General features: G+C 49.2%; 1 protein-coding gene and 1 pseudogene across 1 annotated transcript; both read left to right on the plus strand.

Annotated features, from left to right (window-relative positions):
- Positions 1 to 1,862: 1,862 nt before the first annotated feature.
- On the plus strand, positions 1,863 to 4,074 carry B3GAT3 (beta-1,3-glucuronyltransferase 3). The gene is made up of 2 exons (XM_085535492.1): positions 1,863 to 2,184; positions 3,801 to 4,074. Exons 1-2 carry the CDS (start codon positions 1,894 to 1,896, stop codon positions 3,897 to 3,899), a joined length of 390 nt encoding a protein of 129 aa, XP_085391618.1. The 5' UTR covers positions 1,863 to 1,893; the 3' UTR covers positions 3,900 to 4,074.
- Positions 4,075 to 10,354: 6,280 nt separating this feature from the next.
- On the plus strand, positions 10,355 to 11,822 carry LOC146751140 (uncharacterized; annotated as a pseudogene).
- Positions 11,823 to 12,864: the final 1,042 nt, after the last annotated feature.

The following is a 12,864-nucleotide window of genomic DNA, read 5'->3' on the forward strand; positions in this document are numbered from 1 at the left end:
CCCCCCTTCCTGCCCCCAATATCCCCCTTTCTGGCCCCAATACCCCCCATCTCCCCCCAATACCCCCCTTTCTGCCCCCAATATCCCCCATCTCCCCCCAATATCCCCCTTTCTGTCCCCAATATCCCCCTTTCTGACCCCAATACCCCCCTTTCTGACCCCAAACCCCCCAATATCCCCCTTTCTGCCCCCACTATCCCCCTTTCTGACCCCAAACCCCCTAATATCCCCCTTTCTGACCCCAATATCTCCCTTTCTGACCCCAAAACCCCCAATATCCCCCTTCCTGACCCCAAACTCCCCAATACCCCCTTACTAACCCAATATCCCCCATCTCCCCCCAATACCCCCCTTTCTGTCCCCAATACCCCCCTTTCTGTCCCCAATATCCCCCTTTCTGACCCCAATATCCCCCTTTCTGCCCCCAATACCCCCCAAACCCCCACTATCCCCCTTTCTGCCCCCAATATCCCCCTTTCTGACCCCAAATCCCCCAGTATCCCCCTTACTGACCACAATATCCCCCTTCCTGACCCCAAACTCCCCAATACCCCTCTTTTTGACCCCAATATCCCCCATCTCCCCCCAATATCCCCCTTACTGACCCCAATATCCCTCTTTCTGACCCCAATACCCCCCAATATCCTCCTTACTGAACCCAATATCCCCCTTTCTGACCCCAACATCCCCCTTTATGACCCCAAACCCCCCAATATCCCCCTTTCTGACCCCAATATCCCCCTTTCTGCCCCCAATATCCCCCTTTCTGACCCCAATACCCCCCTTTCTGCCCCCAATATCCCCTTCTGACCCAATATCCCCCTTTCTGCCCCCAATATCCCCCAAATGCACACTATCCCCCCTTTCTCACCCCAATATCCCCCTTTCTCCCCCCAATATCCCCCTTTCTGACCCCAATATCCCCCTTTCTCCCCCCAATATCCCCCTTTCTGACCCCAATATCCCCCTTTCTCCCCCCACTATCCCCCTTTTTGACCCCAATATCCCCCATCTCCCCCCACTATCCCCCTTTCTGCCCCCACTATCCCCCTTTCTGACCCCAATATCCCCCTTTCTGACCCCAATATCCCCCATCTCCCCCCAATACCCCCCTTTCTGACCCCAATATCCCCCTTTCTGACCCCAAACCCCCCTTCCTGACCCCCATCTGCCCCCACTATCCCCCTTTCTGCCCCCAATATCCCCCTTTCTGCCCCCACTATCCCCCTTTCTGACCCCAATATCCCCCTTTTCTGCCCGCAATATTCCCCTTCCTGACCCCAATATCCCTCTTTCTGACCCCAGTACCCCCCAATATCCCCCTTTCAGACCCCAATACCCCCCAAACCCCCCACTATCCCCCTTTCTGCCCCCAATATCCCCCTTTCTGACCCCAGTACCCCCCAATATCCCCCTTTCTGCCCCCAATATCCCCCTTTCTGACCCCAATACCCCCCAATATCCCCCTTTCTGACCCCAATACCCCCCTTTCTGACCCCAATACCTCCCAAATGCCCCAATATCCCCCTTTCTGCCCCCAATATCCCCCAAACCCCCCACTATCCCCCTTTCTGCCCCCACTATCCCCCTTTCTGCCCCCACTATCCCCCTTTCTGACCCCAATATCCCCCTTTCTGACCCCAAACCCCCAATATCCCCCTTCCTGACCCCAATAACCCCCTACCTGACCCCAATATCCCCCTTCCTGCCCCCAATATCCCCCTTTCTGACCCCAAAACCCCCCAAACCCCCCACTATCCCCTTTCTGACCCCAATACCCCCCTTTCTGCCCCCAATATCCCCCTTTCTGACCCCAAACCCCCCACTATCCCCCTTCCTGCCCCCAATATCCCCCTTTCTGCCCCCAATAACCCCCTGTATTTCTCCCCACAGATGCGCAGTACCCGTGGGGTCTCAGTGTGGCCCGTGGGGCTGGTTGGGGGGCTTCTCTTTGAGAGCCCTATAGTAGAGGGGGGCCGAGTGGTGGGTTTCCATACAGCCTGGAAACCCGAACGTCCCTTCCCTTTGGATATGGCCGGCTTTGCTGTGGGGCTGCCCCTATTATTAGCCCACCCCGGGGCGCGTTTTGACCCCGAGGCTGAGAGGGGCTACCTGGAAAGCAGCTTACTTGGGGGGCTGGTGACCCCCCAGCAGCTGGAACCCAAGGCTGATAACTGCACGCAGGTAGGGAGGGGGGGGGGCTTCTTTGGGGGGTAATGGGGGTCTTATGAGGGGTCCTGGGGGGCTTATGAGGGGCTTTGGGGGTCTTATGGGGGGTAATAGGGGCCTTATGGGGGTTAATGGGGGTCCTGGGGGTCTTATGAGGGGACCTGGGGGGCTTATGAGGGGCTTTGGGGGTGTTATGGGGGGTAATGGGGGTCTTATGAGGGGTCCTGGGGGGCTTATGAGGGGCTTTGGGGGTCTTATGGGGGGTAATAGGGGCCTTATGGGGGGTAATGGGGGTCTTATGAGGGGTCCTGGGGGGCTTATGAGGGGCTTTGGGGGTCTTATGGGGGGTAATGGGGGTCTTATGAGGGGTCCTGGGGGGCTTATGAGGGGCTTTGGGGGTCTTATGGGGGTAATAGGGGCCTTATGGGGGGTAATGGGGGTCCTGGGGGTCTTATGAGGGGACCTGGGGGGCTTATGAGGGGCTTTGGGGGTGTTATGGGGGGTAATGGGGGTCTTATGGGGGTAATGGGGGTCTTATGAAGTGTCCTGGGGGGCTTATGAGGGGCTTTGGGGGTCTTATGGGGGGTAATGGGGGTCTTAGGAGGGGTCCTGGGGGTCTAATAGAGGGTAATGGGGGTCTTATGAGGGGTCCTGGGGGTCTTATTGGAGCCTTATGGGGGTCTTATGGGGGTAATAGGGGCCTTATGGGGGGTAATGGGGGTCCTGGGGGGCTTATGAGGGGCTTTGGGGGTCTTATGGGGGGTATTGGGGGTCTTATGAGGGGCTTTGGGGGTCTAATAGGGGGTAATGGGGGTCCTTATGGGGGTCCTGGGGGTCTTATGGGGAGTAATGGGGGTCCTTGTGGGGGTCTTATGAGGGGTCCTGTGTGGGTCCTGAGAGTTTTATGAGGGGCTTTGGGGGTCTTACGGGGGGTAATGGGGGTCCTTGTGGGGGTCCTGGGGGTCTTACAGGGGGTAATAAGGGTCTAATAGGGGGTAATGGGGGTCTTACGAGGGGTCCTGGGGGTCTTATTGGAGCCCTGGGGGTCTTATGGGGGATAATAGGGGCTTTATGGGGGTAATGAGGGTCCTTGGGGGTCTTATGGGGGTCTTATGGGGGTAATGGGTCCTTGTGGGGGTCATGGGGGGTAATGGGGGTCCTTCTGGAGGTCCTGGGGGTCTTATAAAGGGTCCTGGGGGGCTTATGAGGGGCTTTGGGGGTCTTATGGGGGTCTTATGGGGGTTAATGGGGGTCCTTCTGGGGGTCTTATGGGGGGCAATGGGGGTCTAATAGGGGGTCATGGGGGTCCCTGGGGGGTTCCTGAGGGTCCTATGGGGGGCAATGGGGGTCTTTGGGGGGAACCTGAGGGGGCAATGGGTGTTCTATGGGGGGTCCTGGGGGTCTTATGGGGGGGTTCTGGGGGGGCAATGGAGATCTTATGGGGTGGGGGGGGTCCTGGGGGTCTTACAGAGCATCCTGATTGGCAACTGTGATCCTATGGAGGGTCCTGGGGGGTCTTTGAGGGGTCCTTGGGGGGGGGGGGGGGGGGGGGGGGGGCAGCAGTGATCCTATATGTGGGGGGGGGTCGTGGGGTTTGGGGGGGGGTCCCATATCGTTGCCCCCCCCCCCAGGTGCTGGTGTGGCACACGAGGACAGAGAAACCCAAACTGAAGCAGGAGGAGCAGCTGCAGCGGGAGGGGAGGGGGTCGGACCCCCACATCGAGGTCTGAACGACCCCCCCCCACAATTAAAACCATGGGACCCCCCCCCCACAGACCCCCCCCCATCTAATGGGGGGGTGTCCACGGGGCTTTATTTATTTGGGGGGGGGGTTATCCCCGATTTTTATGGGGACCCCCCCCCCCTTCCACCCCCTATTTTATCTGCAATAAATAGTGATCTGTCCTTAGGTGTGTTGGGGGGGGGGCTCCATTTGGGGGGGGGGTATTTTGAGGGGGGGTGTTCTGAGAGGGGGTATATTGAGGGGGGGGGTGGATTTTGGGGTGTATATTGAGGGTGGGGGGGTATTTGGGGGGGGGTATTTTGAGTGGGGGGTCTGAATTTTGGGGGGTATTTTGAGGGGGGGGTGTTCTGAGGGGGGGAGGCTCCATTTGGGGGGTATATTGAGGGTGGGGGGTATTATGAGGGGGGTATTTTGAGGGGGGGGCTCCATTTGGGGGGGTATTTTGAGTGGGGGGCTGGATTTGGGGGGTATATTGAGGGGGGAGCTGGATTTGGGGGGATATTTTGAGGGGGGGGCTGGATTTGGAAGGGGTATTTTGAGGGGGGGGGCTCCATTTGGGGGGGTATTTTGAGGGGGGGGTGTTCTGAGAGGGGGTATATTGAGGGGGGGGTCTCCATTTGGGAAGTATATTAAGGGGGGGGTGGATTTTGGGGGGTATATTGAGGGTGGGGGGTATTTGGGGGGGTATTTTGAGGGGGGGGTGTTCTGAGAGGGGGGATATTGAGGGGGGGCTCCATTTGGGGGGTATATTAAGGGGGGGGCTCCATTTGGGGGGTATATTGAGGGTGGGGGGTATTTTGGGGGGGATATTTTGAGGGGGGGGCTCCATTTGGGGGGGTATTTTGAGGGGGGGGTGTTCTGAGAGTGGGTATATTGAGGGGGGGGGCTCCATTTGGGGGGTATATTGAGGGGGGGGTGGATTTTGGGGGGGTGTATTGAGGGTGGGGGGTATTATGAGGGGGGGTATTTTGAGGGGGGGGCTCCATTTGGGGGGGTATTTTGAGTGGGGGGCTGGATTTGGGGGGTATATTGAGTGGGGGGCTGGATTTGGAAGGGGTATATTGAGGGTGGGGGGTATTTGGGGGGGGCATTTTGAGGGGGGGGTGTTCTGAGAGGGGGTATTTTGAGGGGGGGGGTTCCATTTGGGGGGTATATTAAGGGGGGGCTGGATTTTAGGGGGTATATTGAGGGGGGGCTGGATTTGGAAGGGGTATTTTGAGGGGGGGGGGCTCCATTTGGGGGGTATATTAAGGGGGGGGTGGATTTTGGGGGGTATATTGAGGGTGGGGGGTATTTGGGGGGGTATTTTGAGGGGGGGGTGTTCTGAGAGGGGGGATATTGAGGGGGGGGGCTCCATTTGGGGGGTATATTAAGGAGAAGTGAATTTGGGGGGGTATACTGGGGGGGGGGGCTGGATTTGGAAGGGGTATATTGAGGGTGGGGGGTATTTGGGGGGGGTATTTTGAGGGGGGGTGTTCTGAGAGGGGGTATATTGAGGGGGGGGTCTCCATTTGGGGGGTATATTAAGGGGGGGGTGGATTTTGGGGGGTGTATTGAGGGTGGGGGGTATTTGGGGGGGGCATTTTGAGGGGGGGGTGTTCTGAGAGGGGGGATATTGAGGGGGGGGGCTCCATTTGGGGGGTATATTAAGGGGGGGGTGGAATTGGGGGGAGGGCTGGATTTCGGGGGTCCTTAAAACCCCATTTGGATCCCATAAAACCCCATTTGGATCCCTTAAAACCCCATTTGGATCCCATAAAACCCCATTTGGATCCCATAAAACCCCATTTGGATCCCATAAAACCCCATTTGGATCCCATAAAACCCCATTTGGATCCCATAAAATCCCATTTGGATCCCTTAAAACCCCATTTGGATCCCTTAAAACCCCATTTGGATCCATAAAACCCCATTTGGATCCCATAAAACCCCATTTGGATCCCATAAAACCCCATTTGGATCCCTCAAAACCCCATTTGGATCCCATAAAACCCCATTTGGATCCCATAAAACCCCATTTGGATCCATAAAACCCCATTTGGATCCCATAAAACCCCATTTGGATCCATAAAACCCCATTTGGATCCCATAAAACCCCATTTGGATCCCTTAAAACCCCATTTGTATCCCATAAAACCCCATTTGTATCCCTTAAAACCCCATTTGGATCCCATAAAACCCCATTTGGATCCCATAAAACCCCATTTGGATCCCATAAAACCCCATTTGGATCCCATAAAATCCCATTTGGATCCCTTAAAACCCCATTTGGATCCCTTAAAACCCCATTTGGATCCATAAAACCCCATTTGGATCCCATAAAACCCCATTTGGATCCCATAAAACCCCATTTGGATCCCTCAAAACCCCATTTGGATCCCATAAAACCCCATTTGGATCCCATAAAACCCCATTCGGATCCATAAAACCCCATTTGGATCCCATAAAACCCCATTTGGATCCATAAAACCCCATTCGGATCCCATAAAACCCCATTTGGATCCCATAAAACCCCATTTGGATCCCTTAAAACCCCATTTGGATCCCATAATACCTCATTTGGATCCCATAAAACCCCATTTGGATCCCTTAAAACCCCATTTGGATCCATAAAACCCCATTTGGATCCCTTAAAACCCCATTTGGATCCCTTAAAACCCCATTTGGATCCCATAAAACCCCATTTGGATCCATAAAACCCCATTTGGATCCCATAAAACCCCATTTGGATCCATAAAACCCCATTTGGATCCATAAAACCCCATTTGGATCCATAAAACCCCATTTGGATCCCTTAAAACCCCATTTGGATCCATAAAACCCCATTTGGATCCCATAAAACCCCATTTGGATCCATAAAACCCCATTTGGATCCCTTAAAACCCCATTTGGATCCATAAAACCCCATTTGGATCCCATAAAACCCCATTTGGATCCCTTAAAACCCCATTTGGATCCCATAAAACCCCATTTGGATCCATAAAACCCCATTTGGATCCCATAAAACCCCATTTGGATCCCTTAAAACCCCATTTTGTGTCCTTTAAACCCCATTTGGATCCCATAAAACCCCATTTGGATCCATAAAACCCCATTTGGATCCCTCAAAACCCCATTTGGATCCCATAAAACCCCATTTGGATCCATAAAACCCCATTTGGATCCATAAAACCCCATTTGGATCCCTCAAAACCCCATTTGGATCCCTTAAAACCCCATTTGGATCCATAAAACCCCATTTGGATCCCATAAAACCCCATTTAGATCCCATAAAACCCCATTTGGATCCCATAAAACCCCATTTGGGTCCCTTAAAACCCCATTTGGATCCCATAAAACCCCATTTGGATCCATAAAACCCCATTTGGATCCCATAAAACCCCATTTGGATCCCATAAAACCCCATTTGGATCCATAAAACCCCATTTGGATCCCTTAAAACCCCATTTGGATTCCATAAAACCCCATTTGGATCCCTTAAAACCCCATTTGGATCCCTTAAAACCCCATTTGGATCCCTTAAAACCCCATTTGGATCCCATAAAACCCAATTGGATCCCATAAAACTCCATTTGGATCCCTTAAAACCCCATTTGGATCCCATAAAACCCAATTGGATCCCTTAAAACCCCATTTGGATCCCATAAAACCCCAATTTGGATCCCTTAAAACCCCATTTGGATCCCATAAAACCCCATTTGGATCCATAAAACCCCATTTGAATCCCATAAAACCCCATTTGGATCCTTAAAACCCCATTTGGATCCCATAAAACCCCATTTGGATCCCATAAAACCCCATTTGGATCCCATAAAACCCCATTTTGTGTCCTTAAAACCCCATTTGGATCCCTCCAAACCCCATTTGGATCCCATAAAACCCCATTTGGATCCCTTAAAACCCCATTTGGATCCCATAAAACCCCATTTGGATCCCATAAAACCCCATTTGGATCCCATAAAACCCCATTTGGATCCATAAAACCCCATTTGGATCCCATAAAACCCCATTTGGATCCCATAAAACCCCATTTGGATCCATAAAACCCCATTTGGATCCAATAAAACCCCATTTGGATCCCATAAAACCCCATTTGGATCCATAAAACCCCATTTGGATCCCATAAAACCCCATTTGGATCCCTTAAAACCCCATTTGGATCCCATAAAACCCCATTTGGATTCCATAAAACCCCGTTTGGATCCATAAAACCCCATTTGGATCCCATAAAACCCCATTTGGATCCCTTAAAACCCCATTTGGATCCCATAAAACCCCATTTGGATCCCATAAAACCCCATTTGTATCCCATAAAACCAAATTTGGATCCATAAAACCCCATTTGGATCCATAAAACCCCATTTGGATCCCTTAAAACCCCATTTGGATCCCTCCAAACCCCATTTGTATCCCATAAAACCCCATTTGGATCCCATAAAACCCCATTTGGATCCCTTAAAACCCCATTTGGATCCATAAAAACCCATTTTGTGTCCTTAAAACCCCATTTGGATCCATAAAACCCCATTTGGATCCCATAAAACCCCATTTGGATCCCATAAAACCCCATTTGGATCCATAAAACCCCATTTGGATCCCATAAAACCCCATTTGGATCCTAGAAAACCCCATTTGGATCCATAAAACCCCATTTGGATCCCATCAAACCCCATTTGGATCCCATAAAACCCCATTTGGATCCCATGAAACCCCATTTGGATCCATAAAACCCCATTTGGATCCATAAAACCCCATTTGGATCCATAAAACCCCATTTGGATCCCATAAAACCCCATTTGGATCCCATAAATCCCCATTTAGATCCCATAAAACCTCATTTGGATCCCATAAAATCCCATTTCAATCCCATAAAACCCCATTTGGATCCCTCAAAACCCCATTTGGATCCCTTAAAACCCCATTTGGATCCCATAAAACCCCATTTGGATCCCATAAAACCCCATTTGGATCCCATACAACCCCATTTGGATCCCTCAAAACCCCATTTGGATCCCTTAAAACCCCATTTGGATCCCATAAAACCCCATTTGGATCCAATAAAACCCCATTTGGATCCATAAAACCCCATTTGGGATCCCATAAACCCCATTTGGGGTCCCATAAACCCTATTTGGGTCCCTTAAAACCCACTTTGTGCCCTTAAAACCCCATTGGGATCCCCTATATACCCCATTTAGATCCGTTAAACCCCATTTGGGATCCCTTTAAACCCCATTTGGGTCCTTTAAACCCCATTTAGGACCCCATAAACCTCATTTGAGTCCCTTAAAACCCACTTTGTGCCCATAAAAACACATTTGGATCCCATAAAACCCCATATGGGATCCCATAAACCCCGTTTGGGATCCCATAAACCCCATTAGGGGCCCTTAAAACCCCACTTTGTGCCCATAAAACCCCATTTGGGTCCCTGGATCCCCTTTTTGTGCCCTTAAAACCCCATTTGGATCCCCTATAAATCCCATTTGGGATCCCTAAAACCCCATTTGGGATCCCATAAACCCCATTTGGGGTCCCTTAAAACCCACTTTGTGCCCTCAAAACCCCATTTAGGATCCCATAAACCCCACTTTGTGCCCTTGAAACCCCATTGGGATCCCCTATAAACCCCATTTAGATCCCTCAAACCCCATTTGGGATCCCTTTAAACCCCATTTGGGTCCTTTAAACCCCATTTAGGACCCCATAAACCTCATTTGGGTCCCTTAAAACCCACTTTGTGCCCATAAAGCCCCATTTGGATCCCCTATAAACCCCATTTTGGGTCCCATAAACCCCATTTGGGGTCCCTTAAAACCCACTTTGTGCCCTCAAAACCCCATTTAGGATCCCATAAACCCCACTTTGTGCCCTTGAAACCCCATTTGGATCCCCTATAAACCCCATTTGGGTCCCTTAAACCTTTATTTTGTGTCATTAAAACCCCATTTGGGTCTCTGAAACCCAAATGGTCCCATTTTCCCTCATATTTTACCACTTTTCCTTCCAAATTTCCCCATTTCCTTCACATTTTCCCCCATATTTCCCCATTTCCCCCCATATTCTTTCCTTTCCTTCTTATTTTCCCTCATATTTTACCCCTTTTCTTCCAAATTTCCCCATTTCCTTCCCATTTCCCCCATATTTTCCCCAAATTTCCCCATTTTCCCTCATATTTTACCCCTTTTCCTTCTAAATTGCCCCATTTCCTTCACATTCTACCTCATAATTTCCCCATTTTCCTCCATATTTCCCCATTTTCTCTCCATTTTACCCTATTTTTCCTCATTTTACCCCAATATCCTCCCAAATTTTCCCATTTCCTTCACATTTTCCCCCATATTTCCCCAAATTTCCCCATTTTCCCTCATATTTTACCCTTTTTCCTCCCAAATTTCCCCATTTCCTTCACATTCTACCTCATAATTTCCCCATTTTCCCCCAAATTCCCCCATATTTCCTCACATTTTCCCTCATATTTTACCCTTTTTCCTTCCAAATTTCCCCATTTCCTTCCCATTTTCCCTCGTATTTTCCCAAAATTTCCCCATTTTCCCTCATTTTACCCCAATATCCTTCCAAATTTCCCCATTTCCTTCACATTTTCCCTCATAACTTCCCCATTTTCCCCCATATTTCCCCAAATTTCCCCATTTTCCCTCATATTTTACCCCTTTTCCTTCTAAATTGCCCCATTTCCTTCACATTCTACCTCATAATTTCCCCATTTTCCTCCATATTTCCCCATTTTCTCTCCATTATCCCTATTTCCCCTCATTTTACCCCTTTTCCTCCCAAATTTCCCCATTTCCTTCCCATTTTCCCCGAAATTCCCCCATATTTCCCCAAATTTCCCCATTTTCCCTCATATTTTACCCTTTTTCCTTCCAAATTTCCTCATTTTCCCCCATATTTCCCCATTTTCCCCCATATTTCCCCAAATTTCCCCATTTTCCCTCATATTTTACCCCTTTTCCTTCTAAATTGCCCCATTTCCTTCACATTCTACCTCATAATTTCCCCATTTTCCTCCATATTTCCCCATTTTCTCTCCATTTTACCCTATTTTTCCTCATTTTACCCCAATATCCTCCCAAATTTCCCCATTTCCTTCACATTTCCCCCCATATTTCCCCAAATTTCCCCATTTTCCCTCATATTTTACCCCTTTTCCTTCTAAATTGCCCCATTTCCTTCACATTCTACCTCATAATTTCCCCATTTTCCCCCATATTTTCCCCAATTTCCCCATATTTCCCCTCATTTTACCCCTTTTCCTCCCAAATTTCCCCATTTCCTTCCCATTTTCCCTCATTTTCCCCCATATTTCCCCAAATTTCCCCATTTTCCCTCATATTTTACCCTTTTTCCTCCCAAATTTCCCCATTTCCTTCACATTCTACCTCATAATTTCCCCATTTTCCCCCAAATTCCCCCATATTTCCTCACATTTTCCCTCATATTTTACCCTTTTTCCTTCCAAATTTCCCCATTTCCTTCCCATTTTCCCTCGTATTTTCCCAAAATTTCCCCATTTTCCCTCATTTTACCCCTTTTCCTCCCAAATTTCCCCATTTCCTTCACATTTTCCCTCATAACATCCCCATTTTCCCCCATATTTTCCCCAATTTCCCCCATATTTCCCCTCATTTTACCCCTTTTCCTCCCAAATTTCCCCATTTCCTTCCCATTTTCCCTCATTTTCCGCCATATTTTCCCCACTTTTCCCCATTTTCCCTCATATTTTACCCCTTTTCCTTCCAAATTTCCCAATTTCCTTCAAATTCTACCTCATAATTTCCCCATTTTCCGCAAATTTCCCCATATTTCCTCTCATTTTACCCCTTTTCCTCCCAAATTTCCCCATTTCCTTCCCATTTTCCCCCATATTTTCCCCAAATTCCCCCCATTTTCCCTCATTTTACCCCAATATCCTCCCAAATTTCCCCATTTCCTTCCCATTTCCCCACATATTTTCCCCAAATTTCCCCATTTTCCCTCATATTTTACCCTTTTTCCTTCCAAATTTCCTCATTTTCCCCCATATTTCCCCATTTTCCCTCATTTTCCCCCATATTTCCCCACTTTTCCCCCAATTTTCCCTCATATTTTACCCTTTTTCCTCCCAAATTTCCCCATTTCCTTCACATTCTACCTCATAATTTCCCCATTTTCCCCCAAATTCCCCCATATTTCCTCACATTTTCCCTCATATTTTACCCTTTTTCCTTCCAAATTTCCCCATTTCCTTCCCATTTTCCCTCGTATTTTCCCAAAATTTCCCCATTTTCCCTCATTTTACCCCAATATCCTTCCAAATTTCCCCATTTCCTTCACATTTTCCCTCATAACTTCCCCATTTTCCCCCATATTTCCCCAAATTTCCCCATTTTCCCTCATATTTTACCCTTTTTCCTTCCAAATTTCCTCATTTTCCCCCATATTTCCCCATTTCCTTCCCATTTTCCCCCATATTTCCCCCAAATTTCCCCATTTTCCCTCATATTTTACCCCTTTTCCTTCTAAATTGCCCCATTTCCTTCACATTCTACCTCATAATTTCCCCATTTTCCTCCATATTTCCCCATTTTCTCTCCATTTTCCCTATTTTCCCTCATTTTACCCCAATATCCTCCCAAATTTTCCCATTTCCTTCACATTTTCCCCCATATTTCCCCAAATTTCCCCATTTTCCCTCATATTTTACCCCTTTTCCTTCCAAATTTCCCCATTTCCTTCATATTTTCCCCCAAATTTCCCCATTTTCCCTCATATTTTACCCCATTTCCTTCCCATTTTCCTCCATATTTCCGCCATTTTTTTCCCTTCACATTTTCCCGCCTCTTCCCACCCTCCCTCTTTTCCCGCCATTCCCCCCTCCCCGCGCATGCGCACAACCCCAAGGCCTCCCCTCCGCGCCGCGCTCACAGCGCATGCGCCGAATTAAGGCG

The sequence above is a fragment of the Coturnix japonica genome, unplaced genomic scaffold, assembly GCF_054131305.1.
Source record: "Coturnix japonica strain WE unplaced genomic scaffold, WE-NBRP24 Scf128, whole genome shotgun sequence".
In the NCBI taxonomy this organism is placed as follows: Eukaryota; Metazoa; Chordata; class Aves; order Galliformes; family Phasianidae; genus Coturnix; species Coturnix japonica.